Source organism: Emydura macquarii, unplaced genomic scaffold, assembly GCF_026122565.2.
Source record: "Emydura macquarii macquarii isolate MOO-44397 ecotype Brisbane River unplaced genomic scaffold, CSIRO-AGI_Emac_v2 contig_1253, whole genome shotgun sequence".
Classification (NCBI taxonomy): Eukaryota; Metazoa; Chordata; order Testudines; family Chelidae; genus Emydura; species Emydura macquarii.
In genome coordinates this window covers 45,283,532-45,301,788 of record NW_027131390.1, presented here as the reverse complement: position 1 = coordinate 45,301,788, position 18,257 = coordinate 45,283,532, and the positions used below count along the sequence as shown (strand labels likewise).

General features: G+C 39.8%; 1 protein-coding gene across 1 annotated transcript in view; it reads left to right on the top strand.

The window, feature by feature from the left end:
* Positions 1 to 18,257, top strand: part of IQCA1 (IQ motif containing with AAA domain 1) — a 141,467-nt gene that overhangs the window by 79,741 nt on the left and 43,469 nt on the right. The window contains exons 8-11 of the mRNA XM_067548658.1: positions 5,233 to 5,382; positions 10,186 to 10,252; positions 16,894 to 17,000; positions 17,233 to 17,331. Coding sequence (XP_067404759.1) covers positions 5,233 to 5,382; positions 10,186 to 10,252; positions 16,894 to 17,000; positions 17,233 to 17,331 — 423 coding nt within the window. The remainder of the gene's footprint in view (positions 1 to 5,232; positions 5,383 to 10,185; positions 10,253 to 16,893; positions 17,001 to 17,232; positions 17,332 to 18,257) is intronic.

The following is an 18,257-nucleotide window of genomic DNA, read 5'->3' as shown; positions in this document are numbered from 1 at the left end:
ATTTAGATCTGTTTCATCTACTCCCACCAATACAGGTTTTTCTTCTATCCAGCATCAGAAACCTTACCTGGTATTTTCAGGTTTCCAGTATCAATTCCAGATCAGGAGGCCTTGGCAATAGCAGAAGAGGATGGGCAATCTAAAACATGTCAAGAAAAGAACAGCTTTTTCCAACATGCTTTTCTTCAGAAGCAAGAGTGCAGATTGATGGGTTGCTTAGGAGCCCAATACCAGTTTTAACTTCCACTTCCTTTCTGGGATGGTTTATTCCATTTCCTTGTAGTCTACAGTGGAATTACTATGGACCCCTGGGTACCATAGATCATTCAACTTGAATATGCAATCCAGTTTCAGTCCATGCCGCATGCCATTATTCCCCTCCATTCTTTCCAGGAATCTCTCTCATGAAAAACTGCTCAAAGCAGAGTGGGGGTATGGCTGTAGAAGTAGCATCTCAGAAATACAGAGGGAAAGATTTCTATTCATGGCACTTCCTCATAGGGAAGAGGAAAGATGGCCATCATTAACCTCTGGAAACTGAACAGCTTCCTCAGAGAGTTCAGGTTCTACATACAGACAGTAATTTATTTCGCTGCTTCACAGTTTCAGTGCAATGACATGACACACTATACAAGTGATGCCAAAGTGTTAAGAAGAGACAACTGCATCAGGTGTCTATTAGAGGCAGGTAAATTTCACCCAGGATATGGGTACACTGTGTGTTGCGGTCTTGATACCCCATGTCTATTTGTCACCATTTTTCATACCACTGTCCCCTAAAGATTGATCTGAGAAGCTCAGTTTACACAGTGCCTATTTTCATAGCGCTGTCAGACTAGCTCATAGCAGAAACATCTGATCTTATGTAGTGGCTGACCATTAACAGCACAAGCCTTTTAGCTTTTTTTACTGCAACAACAGTATTTATCAATTGTCTGGCAGTGGTTAGTGTTCATCTCAGGCATCAGTGTATTCCCATATCTGGATGAGTAGCTGGTCTAGGCCCGTTCACACAAAGCATTAGAAGAGTCACACACTCAATGCAGAGTCCCTTGGTCTCAGGGTAAAGTAAGAGATGATCATTCTTGCACCATTAATTGTGTGACTAAATCCCCTATTCAGCTTTAAAAACCTCAACCAAGATTCTTATTTTTCACCTTTATAAAATTGGGCTAAACAAATCAGAACAGTAGAATTCAGTGCCATTACAGAGGGCTGATGAATACAGAAACTCTGTTCAATTTTTTTTCAATATCATATTATTCACCTTTATAAAACATAAATAAAAGCAAATAGCTATCTTTAATCATAGTCTGGAGACACTTTCCTTTTAAAATAATGTCAATAGAACTCAGAAGCGCTGCCTAAAATTAAAATCTTTGGTAAATTTCATGCAGTTACAGAAATTCCCATGAGTTAGACCTACGCCAGAGTTGTTTGTAAATGATTACAGTTATCCTTTAGTTAGCAGTCAAGAGGTTGGAGGTGGAGGTTAGTAGGCTGGACTTCTTCCTAACCAAAATGGTAGTATGATGCCAGAAGTTTTGAGTACCTCTGTTGGTTTTGAATACAACAGCCCAGCTGGGACAATAAAAATGCATTTTGAACTCTAGTCATTCTACTAATTTATCCAGAAGAATGAAATGCTTCATTGCTTATCACCGCAAGATATGACTGAATGGTGCTTGGGGTTTAAATTACCATACTTAATTAAATGTAAGATACTGAAATGCTTGGGGAAATCCACTAATGAAATTCCACTGACTGCAATGTATAGGCATTTTTTTTCTCCCTTTCTTTCCACTGTGAGATCTTTAATGCATCTTTAAAAAGCATTCTTGAGAAAACATATTTTTACTGTTGTAGGGTATGTTTGTTTTAACCTTAGAAATACTCTGTCTTTCCTGTTTTATTTTTTTCCTGTGTTTTCAGCATTTAAAAAATGTATTTTTTGCAATTCAACTTCAGTGTTACAGAGCTTGTATTTCATCATTACCACTAGTCTGACATGAGAATTAAATCTCCAACATTGTCTATAAATATTGTTCTAACATTCTATAAAGTTCCATCTATCAGAGACATTACCATTCATGATGGGAAATGTCATCTTCTACCTTTGAGTTTCATGCTAGTCTTGTTTAGGGTGACCAGATAGCAAGTGTGAAAAATCCAGACACTTTTTTTTCCCCTGGGGGAGAAAGGAGGAGGTGGGGGGAGGGAGGTATAGTTGCATATAGAAGACAAAGCCCCTAATATCAGGACAGTCAATAATATTGGGACATCTGGACACCCTAATCCTGTTATAAGGGACTATCTTATATTTCCTATGTTGCAACAGAAAAATAGCAAGACCACTGCAAATAAATGCTGGATTGTGATTAGTCATGTGTTAGGCCACTTTGAAATAACCTGCCTTTCCTTGGTAAATTTGACCCTTAATATCCTCTCTTGGAATGCCTTTGTGTATGAGCCTGTTTTTGATGCTTCTTATTAGGACTACTCTTTTATCTGGGTTTTCCCTTAAAATCATAGAACCACAGGGTTAGAAGGGACTGCAAGGGTGATCTAGTCTAACTCCCTGCCAAGATGCAGGATTTGCTGGCTATTCGGCCTCTTTTTGAAAAACCTCCAATGAAGGAGCTTCTACATCTTCCCGTGGCAGATCTGTTCCATTGTCCTACTGTTCTTATGGTTAGGAAGTTTTTCCCTGAGATTTCATCTAAATCTGCTATGCTGTAGTTCAAACCCGTTGCCTCTTGTCCTGCCCTCTGTGGCAAGAACGAACAGTTTTTCCTCAGACTTTTTATGGCAGCTTTTCAAGTATTTGAAGACTGCCATCATGTCCTCCCTTAATCTCCTCTTTTCCAAATTAAATATACCCAGTTCCTTCAGGCTTCGCTCATATGGCTTGCATTCCATCACCTTTGATCATCCTTGTTACTTGCTTCTGGATCCTTTCCAGTTTCTTAACATCCTTTCTAAACATTGATGACCAAAGCTGGGCACAGTACTCCAGCTGAGGCCTAACCAGCACAGAGTAAAGTGGTGCCATCATCTCCCATGACTTGCATGCTCTGCCTCTGTTAATGCAATCCAAAATTGCTTTTGCTTTTTTTGCAACAACGTATGGTTGACTCATGTTGAGATTGCGATCCAGCACAAATCCCAGACCCTTCTCAGCAGGGCTGCTGCCAACCCTATTACACCCCATTCTGTAGTAGCGAAGAAAAACCAAATGCACAAACTGTAGCACCTTACATTTCTCTTTGTTCTCCAATTTATCAAGATCCCTGGAATTTTAGCTCTATCTTCCAAAGTGTTTGCAACCCCCCCCAGCTTTGTGTCGTCTGCAAGTTTGATCAGTGTGCTCTCTAATCCTACATTCACGTCATTAACAAAAATGTTAATGAACACCGAACTCAGAACAGCTCCCTAAACCCCCACTTGAGACCTTCCCATCTGACATCATTGCATTAAGAGTTACGCAAATTGTGATTGCCCTCAATCTTTACCATATCCTACTCCTACTGTACATGTAAGGCAGTACCAAAATTTGGCTTTGCAAGTATTTTGTTGAATTTTGGCCAAATGGTTCTATTTAGATACAGCAAGTCAGTTTTTCAATACCTATTTCAAGCCAAAAAGTAGCTGCATCTGATGGAAGTCTAGGATTACACATTGCAAAATGCCTTGTAAGACACCTTCGAACAATGCATTTTTGGAATGAGCAGCAGTCCGAGATTTCAGCACACTGCAGAAGAGTTGTAACAGCCATATTAGAAAGCCATGAACTTCACCAATTCACACTGGATACTAGGAGCATTCTCAAAATGGAGGAAATAACCATTGTGATTGACTGGGGCCAGCCTGAGGCAAGGCCCTAACAATTCCTGGGGTCTCTGGGAAAGCAGGGCCCAGATGCCCCGTTTCCTCCTGAGAGTTCAAATAAGGGGAGGAAGGGAGTATGGAAGGGACTCTGAGCTAGTGAAGAAATAAATATAGGAAGGTTGGCGAGAGAAACTGAATTAAAAATGATAAACTTGGACAGATGTAAAAGAAAATATAAAGGGAGAGAAAAAATCATAGAAAGGATGATACAGAAAGCAAACAGTTGCATATAAAAAGGTATGCATGAGATTGGGAAATAAAAGGGGGCCCGAGGAGAAAGAATGGCATAAAGAAACAAAGAATTAAGACCCAGCACCTTTACAGCTAGTAAAATATAATGAGCTGACAGAAACTGGCTCTACTGATTTTAACAGAGTTACACCAGTTTACACCAGCTGACGAGCTGGACCTATGAGTTTATGTTCCTATGTAGTATTTGGCTTCAGACGTTTCTGAGGGTCCATTATTCATCCTGATATTGAAGTTGGAACATCCAATACATCCCTAAAGGAAACATCTCAGATCCATCTATATAAAAATCAATCTGCTTTGGAAACACTGGGACAAATTCTGAGGCAAGTTGAAGACTAGAAGGGGTCTAGGTTACGCATCTTTTCCTTGCTTCTGGACCCACTGATACATTATGGCTCTGCGTAGAGTTCAAGAGGGTGTTTCAGTCTATAAAGCCCTAAATGGTTTGGGATCTAGTTACCTCAGAAATCACCCTTCTTCCATGATATATGTCCAAAGCTGACAAACAGAAGTTCTTGAGTAGAGCTTCCTCAGTGTAAATGAAAGGAAGCTATAGGCAGGGTGTTCTCGGTGAGGGGTCCTGTACTTTGGAACGTGCTCTCCCAACCCTCTGGGTCTGCCAAAACCCACATTTGTTAGCCTTCTGGGCATACTACAAAGCCCATCTTTCATCTCTCTTCTACAAGGTGGTTGTAAAGGGAGTAGGTTGAGGTGGATACATTTATGGGAAATCCTTTGCTGATTTTGTAGTTTAAATCTATGAGGTGGGTGTCCAGAGCACAGACTGAGTACTTACAATTACATTTTAGACATGTAAAAATAAATAAAATCAGTCAATTTATACTCCCTGACAGCCAGTTAATAATGGGTAACTTTTTGAAAATAGAGATCAAATAATGCAAAAGCACAAGAATGTGAAACCAAAAGAGGGAGAGAAATATCTAATTATGACCCATTCTAAAAGTCAACATTTATTTCAAGTTGGCAGAAACATCCCTTCTCCTGATTCCCATACTTTAATGCATGTCTTTAATAGTCCTTCTATTTAAAAACATCAAGATAATGGTATGTGTTACTTTGACTCTCTCCCAGGTCGCTGCCGAGCTGGCTGCTAAAGAAGAAGAAGCAGCTCTTCAGAAAAAAACCAAAGAAAAGGGGAAAAAAGAAAAAGAGAAAAAGAAAAAGGACAAAAAAGGGAAAGAAAAAGGGAAAGGAAAAGAGAAAAAAGGAAAGAAGGATAACGTAAGACATTTTAAAAATATGATTTTGTTGAGTAGTTTGTTGACCCAGCAAAAGCTTCAGGCCTATGCAATCCCCGTGGGATCTGTGGACTCCATTCATTCACAGTTTCTGAGTGTAGACAAACTGACTTGCCACCTGTGCTCCAGTCCCTGTTAAAGGAGGGTTGGAAATGGACGAGGTCCTCACATATCTTGTTTCATCTAAGATGGAAATGGAGACTTTGGCAGTCTTAAAGCCAGAGCCTTGCTGGGGAGGGTGGGGGCGTTTGAAGCTGCCTGCTTCTGTGCCAATGGCTGGAGGCAGTCTGCCTGTGGAATGTTGATGCGGGAACATTAATAGGAGAGATGGATCTCCATGGATGGGAGAGAATAAGCTTGGAGGCTATTACACTGCTTTGGAAGTGTGGCGTGGGTTCACCAAGCAAGCCTCCTTTAGGTATGTCTATATTGCTATTAAAATCCTACAGCTGGTTAAGGGATTCTGGCTAAGGGGCTTTTTAATTTCAGTATAGGTGTTTGAGCTAGGTCCAGAGCCAGGGCTCTAGGATCTTATGAGGTAGGAGGTTCACAGAGCTCAGGCTCCAGTACAAACCCAAACATCTACACTGAAATTAAAGAGCCCCTTCACCCGCAAGCCTGAGTCAGCTGTCATGGGGCCAGCCTCACGTGTCTGAGTGTAGATATACCCTTGGTGTGCAGATGACAGAGTGCTGACTATCACCCTGCCCAAGGATTACCAAACAACTCTCTCCCTAGAGCTAATTAACATTTTGCCAGTCTGATCTGCACACTTGCTTATATTTCAGACTATTTTTTTTTAGAACAATTTACTATCTGCAAACCAATTTATTTTATCAAGTGAATAGATAGTGGCCACATTTTTTTCAATTCACTTACTTAAAACAGCCCTAAAATTTGAGCCCTTTTCAGCTCAAGTCGCTTATAGGCCAAACTTATGTTTTTACTAACAAAACAACTAGAATGCTATCCTCCCTGAAGGCTTTGAAAGATTGAGATTCTGTTGCTCCAAGATAACGTGAGTTCTGTGACACCTTAAAAACTAACAAATTTATTTGGGCATAAGCTTTCATGGGCAGAAACCCACTTTGTCAGATGCACCAAGATGTTGCTCCAAGATAACTCTCCAATTGGCTTTTTTCAATAACAGGTTCATAGAAGAATACATCTGACAAACGATATGCCAACCAGAAGGTTGTGATGGATTTTAACTGCATTGTCTTAATTCTAAATCATGCTGTACAGACAGAATTTTCTACTTTTGCTGTAACAGCAACTTTTGTTGCTCATGAATTTTCTGGAGTAAACAACATTAAATGATTTCATTTTTGTAGATACTATTAATCTTTAGCAACCATTATCACTGAGGGTTGGAGGAGGGGAACTCCTGGGGCCCAGACAGTCCCTCACTGTAAACTCTTCGGAAGAGAAGTTATATTTTTAGCTCTAACTGTGGGACACTCATAACATGAAGACTGGGATTTGTTAGACAATGTCCATCAAACTGGATGAAACAATAGTAACAGTTGGCCATGAGACTAAATTAAGAGAAATAAGTAAGTGTCAATCTTTCTAATTTAGAGGTTATCAGATTCTGACTAACTTGGAAGCATCCATTTACAGCATATTGTAGGTAGATGTTGTCAGGGTCTTCAGCTGCCAAAGATACTAAGTGGATGATCTGAAGAACTTTAGGTTAAGGTTATACAACATTTAAAGTAATTTTTCAAATCAATTTACTTTTTTTTTTGGAGCTGCAAGCCGCAACATGGGTACATTTTCTCAAACTCCTGTAGACTCATATTGAACAACTGTTTACAAAGGGATAGTGGCTGTGAGAGAGTATAAGTAATCTCCTCCAACTTCTGCACATCGCCACATCGCTTTACACAAGGACCAAGAGAACACAGCCTCAATAACTGCACTAGACTCTAAGACGTGAAGAGAGGATCTACGGCCCAGCCCCTTCTGCTCCAGCCAGGACTGCTGTGCCAGAAGGATACATATTGCATCCTGTGGCACCAAGCCAGAAGACCTTGATTCACACGGGTACAGAGTAAATCTGCACTGCCCGTCCACTCAATGCAGGACACAATATAGCCCTAACAGAAGAATCAACTAGAAGCTATTGTGTCTTTTTACCTAAGTGATGGTTTAAAGGAATTATTAGAATTACACTGTCTAAATGGGGAGGTCATACAGAGCCATGCAGTCTAGGATATTAAGCAGTTCTGTTCAACCTGGGAAGCATTTACCATCATGTCCTCGTACGATGAACAGAGGCCTCCTTGCTTCTATTCCTCCACTCTTCCTAACTGGCCTTCCCAAAACAAAGCCCCAGTATGTTTATTTCCTGTCCCTCAGCTAGTACAAGGGAGAGGATCCTCCCACATGTGCCGCAAAAGTGTATCCTAACAGCACTTCAGTTTTTAAGTCACCAAAGAAAAGGTCAGGAGGAAATAGCTTCAGACCCACTAAACATTCTGAACCAAATCTGAGCTTCAAAAGATTGCAGTGAAATTCACTCGACCCCCTCCCCCCGATTTAAAAACACAACTTCCCAATCTTTCATGAGGTAAGGTGATTGCTTTGCATCCCTCAGTGGATAAAAAACAAAAGCCAAAAATGTGTCCTTGTCCTCTCACAGCTCTGGTTGAGTCTTGGTATGACATTTTGAAGAAACAACAGTATAGAACTATGGGGGCTTTATAATTTTTTTTGTAGCTCTCCTCTCTTCTGATGCCCCAGTTTCTGTAAAGTAATAATCAAGCCCATTATACCAGGTGTTCTGTGGCTCATTGAGAAAGAACAAAGAAAACATTATTGCCAGGTTGTACGACTTAAAAAAAATAAATAAATCTTGGAACGGTTCAGAAGTATTCTTGAAAGTTCTATTAGAAGGACCCTTATTAAAATAAGCGTAGGCTATAAGTCATGGTAACGCAGTCAAACAAGGTCATGTTCCAAACTTCAGTTTAAGAAAACAAGATTAGGATCCCAGAAGGAGATTTAAATATTCCTTAAATCTGACAGTGATCTTTAGAAATATGCATTTGATATCAAAATAATCATTTTCTTCCCTATTAGGTGTTGATCTGATTTCCCATTAGGCACTAAAAAATAGATAACATAAACCTTAGCAAAGCATAATCCCTCTTCACAAGCATTTTATTTTTGTGACTTTTCAAGACATAGGTTGAACCATTTGGAACTACTTAACATAGTAATGTACTGACCTACTCATAATTAATATGGCGGTGGTCTCCCTATAAATTTCATCCATCTATACTGAGCTTAAAGCTATATTCTGCCACCAAGGAGATCCACAGGCAGAACCTCCTCATTGTGACCAGGAATCTATAGTCAAAAAAAATGGAAACCAACTCAGATTCTTCACAGCCTTACACTGTGGATTTCCCCATGCGGATCCATCTGTAGAGATTCAAGCACCTGCTTAAGTGTTTATCTGATTGTTAACCCCATATTTCTTGCTGGATTGGAACCGGTGTTACCGGTTCAAAGTGCCCCACCATAGTTAACACAACATTGGTTCTGCTATTCTATCACCTGAATGTACAAAGAATATCAAGAAAAGAATTCCTTTATCTTTCTAACGGTGCATGAAAAGTACTTTTACTGCTCATGCAGAATTTAGGCCTATATTCATTGTACCTGGTCTCTATATACTGAATTATTTTGAAAAATTTAAATATATTGTATATTAATATTTGAAATTTATTGGCATAGAAACATTCTGCACTTCAGAGTATACAGTCAGTGAAGCTAGCCATCAAAATGACTTATTTGCTTATTCCTAAGGATAAAATAAATAATTAATATATGTGCACTATGTTGTTCATTGGCTAACTAAATTAATGGACAGCAATAGAGTTTTCAGGCTTCACAGCCATTTGTGTCATTAACAAAATATAAAGTGTGTTATTAATGCAGCTTCTAATCATCTAAATGTAATTTTATGTAAAAAATTTTTTAAAATTTTAAAAAAGCAATGCAACAGGGCTGGTCTGATAGTGTAAATGCAGTATATTGCATGCTGCAGGAGATCCAGATAGGAATCACAAACATCTCAGGCCCTGAAGAAGGTGGGAGTGCAACAGAAGCAGCAGAGAATTTGAGTTTCATCCTTGAATCCTCATGCTTGCATTATTCTTCAGCACACCCCTCTAGCCAATCCTCTCCACCTCCTTGTCAAGTCATGCACTCTACTGATGCTTCCTCCATGTCTGTCCCCCACCCTCCAATCCCCTGCATGCCATCTCCCACACTGTTCCCTGTATCTGCAATGTCCTTTCTGATCCTTCACATCACACTTCTTTTCAAAATCCATCTTTTTGCCCCTCAAACAATAATCCTCTAATTCCCTAAAAACATCCCTTGTGTTTCATGACACCAAAGTGTTTAGCACATTGCAGCTACAACAAGAAGGAAGATTGGGAGGTAAATAGATTGCCATGCTTAAAAGCTCCATCTACACCACAAAAACAAGTAAGTTTAACAACTTTTAAATTCATGTGACCCACCTGGGTTTAAACATTAACTGCCCCAATCTCTGTGGATGAAGTCAAAACATATAATCAGTTTGAAAAATAGAGATTTAGTTCAGGTCTCATCCAACACTTTTCACCAAATAATTTATTGGTAATCACTTGTGAATTAAAACTACACTTGATCCCATTTTTCATTATGCCATGACCCTGTCTTTTTAATGGCTGTTTTATGAGTAATACAAATGATATTCTATATTTTCTTCACACAGGAAGAGGAGGAGGGCTGGAAAATGGGTCCTAGTAATTTCCTCCCTATAATGAAGGAAGGAAACAACCGATACAAAGGTCAGTAGACAGAGATAATAATCATAGCTGGAGCGTTCTTTTAACTAAGCTTAGACTGGATACCACTCATGTAACATTAAAATAACTGTGAAACATTACAGAAGTGTAAGCTTTAGACAAAGTAGAGATTCCTTCTGCACCTGTAATTTATTTTTTACCTTCTTGGTAGCATTGGGACATCATAAAGCAAGCACCAGATTCCAGTAACCTTACTCAGGTCTTTGGCACCGATCACACAGTTGACAATATGCAGTCACAGCAGTTGCTTATGGCTGTGCAAGATTAGAGCCGTACTCTGTGACTAGACACTTTGATTTCAAGGGGACAGTTAAAGTGAAGTGCTACTCAGTGTGAAGAAAGGCAGCAGAATGTGGCCCAAAGTATTTGTAATGCATCTCAGTGCTTTAATTGTGTTATTTTTATTATGTCCTCAGAAAAGACATCTGTGCTTATATATTAGTACTGACTGGCCACTAAATAGAAAGCACTATTAGTAGTTGAGGTTACAACCACATTCCTTAAATTTCTTTCTCTCATTCATTGATCGAGCTGTTGATATACACTCTTCCACACTAGAGTTGGTCACCATTTTCTGAATTGAAAGATTTGTTATAGAAAGATAGCCTTTCAAAATGGAGATTTTTTCCAAAAAGCAGTTGACTTGAACATTTATGCTTCCTGAAAAACATTTTTGCAACATTTTTTTAAAATCAAAACTATTATTCAAACAGACAGAATTTTTTTTTGTTTACAGAAACTTCAGCTTTTGGTAAATGAAAAAACTTTCAGCAACATTTTTAATAAAAAAACAAGTTTGAAATTTTCCAGGATTTAAAAAAAAATTTCAACCAGCTCTGTTCTAGCCCCTCCTCCACACTGTTCTTTTTTGCGCCTCTTCCCTGCCCAAAATTCTGCAATCCACACCATAACCAAAAGAAGCTACCAAGGGTATGTCTACACAGCAAAGAAAAACCCGCAGCTGGCCCATGCTAGCTGACTTGGGCTCAGGGCTTGGGCTGTGGGGTTGTTTCATTGCTGTGTAAGACTTTCCACCCCACAGGGTCCTACAGCCTAGGCTCCAGCCTGAACCTGTAAATCTACACAGCAATGAAATAGGCCTGCGGCCCAAGCCCTGTGAGCCCAAGTCGGTTAGCACAGGCCAGCTGCAGGTTTTTCTTTGCTGCGCAGGCATACCCCCAGACTCCCGCACCAAGAGGATCTACAGTCTCTGAGGTAAGAGGCGAAATAGGAAGTATGGCTCATGAGCCATAGTGCAAGGTCTCCAAGGTTCAAACAAGGTTAAAAGTATCTGACTTTGGAATGCTGGAGATCAAACTCTGAAGTAAAGGTTTGAGTTTTGCTGTCACTACTTTCCAGGCATACTTTCCTCCTCCTCCCAGATTTAAAAAAAAAAAAAAAAATCCCTCTTAAACACTCTACAGTGTTACTGACTTTCTAAATTCCTCATCTGAAATCCTTTGTTGTTCCCAATTGTTATGCACTCACATCAAGTTGCCTCCAGTCAGCCATGGGAAAAAGGTTTACAACTAATTTCCAAATTGATAGCAGCAGAGTACTGCCAGACTTCTACCTTGCTAGCATGTAGAATTTCTCTTGTACATTATAAAATCAGGGAGAGTTTCTGCATGCTCAAAGGAGCCCTTGGATGTGCACACATAGCTCCCACTGAAATCAACAGGAGATGAACAGATGTGAGGGCAGAATAAATTGCTCCTTAATTTGCAGGGAGCATTGTGTGTGCTGCTCAGCATGTTTGGGGCCACATTGCGTCTTGTCCTTGCATGAGCACAAAACAGAGGCAGATGGCACAAGTAGCATCTCCTCCTCCTGCAACAACAATGGGAATCCTTACACTCAGGGCTAGCAGCGTTGCCGACACCAGCCCCTGCGTAGGTGACAGGGAGAAGATGGGATGGCACTACCAGCCAGGCTTGTGGGAGACCAGGTATGGTAACCCGATTAAGGACCCCTGAGGGCCAGAAGGTCTCCTGGAACTCCTTCTGTGGCAACGCAGCTCCATGCTGCCCCCAATGCTACCTTTTAATCCCTCAGAACTTGTGTATATTGATTGTCTACAGCTGTATTGAAAAAAATTGCTCAACTACAAGTGTAAAAGATAGAAATATCACAATGGCATGCTTCATTCACATACTTTTGTTAGTGGTGTGTGCATCACTGAAGGGGTGGGAGTGGAGTTAAGTAATGTAAAATATTTGGATTAATATGCATGGTTGGACTAAGAGTACTGTCTCAGTGATCTGGATAGGATGGGGGAGAGAGACTTCCCAAATCTCACAGCTAGCCCTTTAAAAAAAAAAAGTCCATTTGTTATTACTTCTGTTTGAGAGCTGATGGGAGGGGGCAAGATAATTGTCAAAAGTGTAACTGAAAACAGATGTGTACATGTTGCCATAAATTGTATGTGTAACCAAGGTATGTTCTTTCTTAAATCCTCCCTAACAGGATACATTTGTAGGAGCTCCAAATATGCAGGTTTCGAGTCTTGATAAATTATATGACACATTGTGACTATGCTATGCATAGACAATGCCTCCAGGAGTATTTCCCAATGAGCTTGTGTGGGCTAGAGACACTGCTAGATTCCATTTGGGGTAAACTGAAGCTACAGCCTGGGATTCAGATTTAACCAATGTGCTTAACCTCTGTATGTAGCACATCCAGAAACCCTTAGAAGGGGAACAGTAACTCCCACAAGATTCAAAGAGTGGCTATGGGTATGCCCCAGCTCAGTCACAGAAAAGTAGCCAGAGTAGTTCAGCTTTGCCTCACTTCTTTTTATCTTTGCCATTTGTGGATTGAGATTATTTGAACCGATATTCTGTTTATGATCATGCACGTCACAGCTTTTCACTAAGTTACTACCTGCTGCACATCCCCCACCTCATTTACAACTCATCTTCAGTACAGTTTACTACACAGCTATGCAGAATGTACTCTACCTTCAATAGCATGCACCGCAATTGTCATTTAAATGACTGGTAGCCAAAAACGTACTGCTCATGTGTGAAGTGCAATTATTCAAAGTCTCAAAACTCAAATCAAAAGCAGCTCCTCACTAGAACATTCTGAGACACTTCTCCTGTTTAAAGTTTTAAACGTGCTGTTGTTTCAGTGGTAAAGTTAATTAGAAAAGGTCACCATTTTTTTTTTAATACTGGAAATTTTTTTCACTCTCCTTTCAAGTAAGTGCTTAACTATTGTCTAGAAATTTTGAGGAAAACTGACTTTTAGCAGCAAATAAGCCTAGAAGATTTCTATCTAGTAAGCAAGCATTATTCTGAGTGTCCAAAATCAGATGCTTACAATGGAAACGTTTAGGGACCCTTAACTGTAAGTGGCACCACATCCACTTAAAACACATTTATCACACACACACTCCCCTTATATGCTGTAGTAAAAGGAAAGAAACCTCTTCCAGAACACAGTGAATGTACTGCTTGTACAACTTCAAGTTGTGGCACAAGTAATAATTTATTTTTGTGATATTCTACCTACTAAAGGTACTTATATGGCCCCCCATCACTGAGCACCTCATATTTTAATGTATTTATCCTCACAAGACACTTGCAGGGCAGAGCTGTTACCTTCATTTTACAGAGAACAGACAGATTAAATGACTTGCCCAGGGTCACACATGATGTTTGTGGCAGAGCAGGATTGAGTCTGGATCTCCTACAGCCCAGCCCAGCCCTCTAACCATTGGACCATACTTCTTCTCTATGTGTTTGACAATGCTGTAAGATATGGTGACATGACTTCACATTTATCTTATATTGAAAGATCTCAAACCCTGTCACCAGGTGATTAAAAATTTCCATCAGACTTTGATAATTGAACATCCCTCTTTATTGATGACCAGGTGTTCTCTGCAATTAAAATATTAACACTAAATAATGTTTTCAACATTAAAAAAGACTGTTTCCTGACCGTGAGCAAGTGCACTGTAAGTGCTGATGTTGACAGCTGTGGTCACCCAAAGGGCAGCCTTCTAGCAGCCATGTGGAGATATAGAAAAAGTATGAACCTAGAGAAAAGTATATGCATTTCAAAAGGAAGTGATTGAACTGCATTTCACAACAACATACGCACACTCCCATAATTAAATGGCCCTATATGTGAGTGAACACTGTGCATTTTTGACTAGTCCATTAAAACAATGTCCTTAACCTTCTGACCTTGCTTTAAAAATAACTTAGAAACATTTTATTGATCTAGGAAAAAAACCAAAACATAATATCAAACACCTACAAGCTATTGATTTATCATCTAAAATTAGAGACTTCTAACCTAGTGTCTAATTGATCCCTCAGTGAGCCAGTTGGCATATAATATCAATAAAGCCTATTGGCTGAGATGCAGAAAGGAGGCTGTCACTGATTTGTCTGTAGAGCCTATTACCTATTCATCCATGTACAGAATGGCAACAATTATGAAAGATAAAAACTATGGTCAGCCTATGAAAAAAATAAATAAATAACTGAAGCTTAATACTCCTATGAAAACATAGCTTTGCAACCTGTTGACCCAGCCAGGAAAGTGTTTAAAAATTTCACCTCTCTCCTATGTAATATCCCCTTTCCCCAAGGCTGAAATTCCAAACAAGGATAACCCTGGAGGACGTGCCTTCTAACTAGGGCAAGTCAACCTTTCCTGTTGAAATATTATGTGGCATCTGTCATGTTATTTGACTGGCCTGGAGTCATTTAAAGGAATGAAGGTCTATACCTTTGTGTGTTCCTTTCCTCATTACCAAAAATCCATGTCCTCCTTAATCTTTACCATTTTTAGCTATAAAATTAAGACTCTTCACCTGCAAAAACTAGTTCCTTTGTGTAAAGCCACACAAACTTTGCACATAATTGGAATCCAAGAGAATTCTCACAAGTGGGAGATACCAGCCCATATTATATTAACTAGACAATCTTGCAGAATTTCCTGTGGGTACTATGAATATCTTTCTTAGTTTATATTGTCTTAGAAACTGTAGAGGATAGTGAAAAGATTAGCCCATGAAAACCAGCTTCACAAAAGGAGTCTATGTTTTAAGGTAGAAAACTGTCATTTTAAATCTGCTCCAGAGGGGTAGCCATGTTATTCTGAATAAAGCAAAAAGAACGAGAGTCCTGTAGCACCTTAAAGACTAACAAATTCCTGCAGGCATAAGCTTTCGTGGGCTGCAACCCACTTTGTCAGATGCATGACATGCCTGCATGAAGTGGGTAGCAGCCCACGAAAGCTTATGCCCGCAGGAATTTGTTAGTCTAAGGTGCTACAGGATTCTCGTTGTTTTGGGTTTTTTTAAATCTGGAAATTGAATCAATGCATACTGCTGAAGATCAGTTGTCATAATAAAGATACTATCAGGGTTTGGAATGTAGGGAAACTTGAGAGATGGAGTTGTCCTTTTAAAATTAATTCCATTGATATAGAAAGAAGAGATAAGGAGTTTCTCTTTGCTAATACCACAGAATTCAAACAAATACAGGGCTTTCCAAATTTCAATTTACTTTTCTGGAAAACAAAAGGCAGTTTTCATTTTAAAATAATGATATTTGCACAGTGAAATCATTAGGTACATTATCATAAACAGGAATTTTGCCATAGACTTGCAGTTCTCATTTTCCCTTCCTCAGATATAGTCGGCTTATTGCTGGTGTTTGGCCCATGCAACATGTAATATCAGCTGGACTATGTGACACTTTTCTGGAATCCCTCCACTATCTTCCCTTTGCCAACTATATAAAGTTTAAACTTCTTGCCCTCATCTTCAAAGTTCTGCACAGCTCTGCCCCACCTACACATGCTGAATCCTGTTTATCTTGTCCCCCTTTGCTCCACCAGCCTCACTTCCCTTCCCCCCCCCCCAAATCTCACACTCCCATCTTCATACCTTCTTCTCTGTGCTGTCCCTTATTTGCAGAATGGCCTCCCAAGCCAGTGACCCAGGCCCACACCTCATCTTCATTCAAATTACTCCCAAAACTCACTTCTTCTATGAGGCACAAATGCTATCCCACATCAGTCAAATGCCTTCTCCATCTCATTCTATTGTATATAATATAACTGGGCAAGAGAGAATGAGGACGATGAGACATTAATGTTCTAAATTAACCTGTGCCTCAGGTCTCTTCTTTTCTGTGTCAGTCTTTTAGATTGTATGCTCCTCAGGTAGGGGCTATTTTTGTGACTTCCCCATGTCTACAGTTTAAAAACTCGATACAATAAGCAAGAGGGAGTCGGAGGGATTCCAAAGAAGAGCGACATAGTCTAATTCATTTTAGAACATTACTCCTTAAGTTTGCAAATGCAAACCACAAAGCAGTGATGCTCTAGGGATTAGGGTTTGCAACCTGCAAGTGACAATCTCAATATCCATTACTATCCCCCTGAAATCCAACAGGAAACTACAATACAAGGCAAAGGTTAACCTGGAGTTTCACAGAGCCGAGCACAATGGTGCTCTGATCTTGCTTCAGGTCTCTCACATATGCTACTTTCATACAATTAATAATTTCAACTATCCCATGTTTTTCAACAACATCTAAAAAACCATTGTCTTCTGTAACTTTTTGCCCCTTTTCTTTGCTTTTGGATAACAGACGTTTGGCAGAACAGAGATGAGCAATGGAATTTCCCCCAGGAGTATGACCCAGAATTGATCAAAGAAGAGAAGCGGAAAGAAGTGGAGGAGGAGATCAGAGTGCAGGTATGCTTACAATAATATCAGGACATTTATAAGAATGGGTCTTGCCAGCATGGGTTTCTCTATGGTTGTAAGAACTGGCCCTGACACCTAGACCTTGCCTCATTCAAAGCTCCACTATCCGTTCTTTTCCTGAAATATTTGGCTGAATATTTGTCTGTAAAGTGACTTAGGGTGCATGGCTGCAGCATGGAAAAACTAAGACAAAAATTCAACTGTGCACCTGTCTGAATAGGTTGATGAACTGATGCGACAGGAATTGAAGAATCTGAAACTGGCAGTGGACAGAGAGAAGGACAAAAAACGGAAAAAAGGGAAAAAAGGTGGAAAGAAGGTGAGTGCAGCAAGGTATGGGAAGCCAGCGTGAATCACATTTCTCTACCCCTAAATACCGAGGGAGAAATCCTACCCCCATTAAAGTCAACAGCACAACTCCCTCCCTAAGTGTTTGGTGAATCTTAGGTCGCAAGAGTTCAAAACCACCTCACATGTAAGTGAATTTCTTAGGCATGTTATTTTGTTGTAGGGTTTTTTGTTTTTTTTTTAATTTCGGTATTGATCAACCTTTACAGTGATTTTATTTTATTTATTTATTTATTTTTGGACCAGGCAAGCCATTCTGAGGAACCACCACCACAATATTGATCTGATTTTCAAGGGTACTCTGAAACCACAGCTCCATCTGAAGCCAAGGGGGGTTGAGGGTGCTCTACACTTTTGAAAAATCAGGCCATATATTCTGAACCCCCTTGATTCAGATTAATATGACAGTCTTGTAGTTAAGGCATGGGATTGGGAGCTAGTAGATTTTCCATCCAAAAAGCAGGTCCCTTTAAGTTGTCTCCAAATGGACACACAAAAACCGATACACCCAAAATCACTAGTCACATTTTGGGGCAAGAAAAAAAAAATCGCAGTCTAATCGTTCAGATATCTGAACTGACTGACACACAGGAAGGTGTGCATTTTAGTAAATGTATTAAGTGTATTCTGCTCACCATTGAAGAATTTAATGCAATTAAACCAAATTTATTTGGTAAAAGGAAATAAGTTAGCAGCATAAATTACTTTAGTATATTTGACTCACTGAAACATGGCAAATATAGCAGTGCTGGAGTCCTGAAAAGAAGAAATGCTGGAATGGAGGCTAAACAAGGGAACAGAAGGGAGCTGGGGAGAGATTCCCTGCGGAGCCTGTCCTGTCCCTACCTTTCCTAGAGGTGCCTAACTCCCGCTCTCAGGACCACTCCGATACCCAGC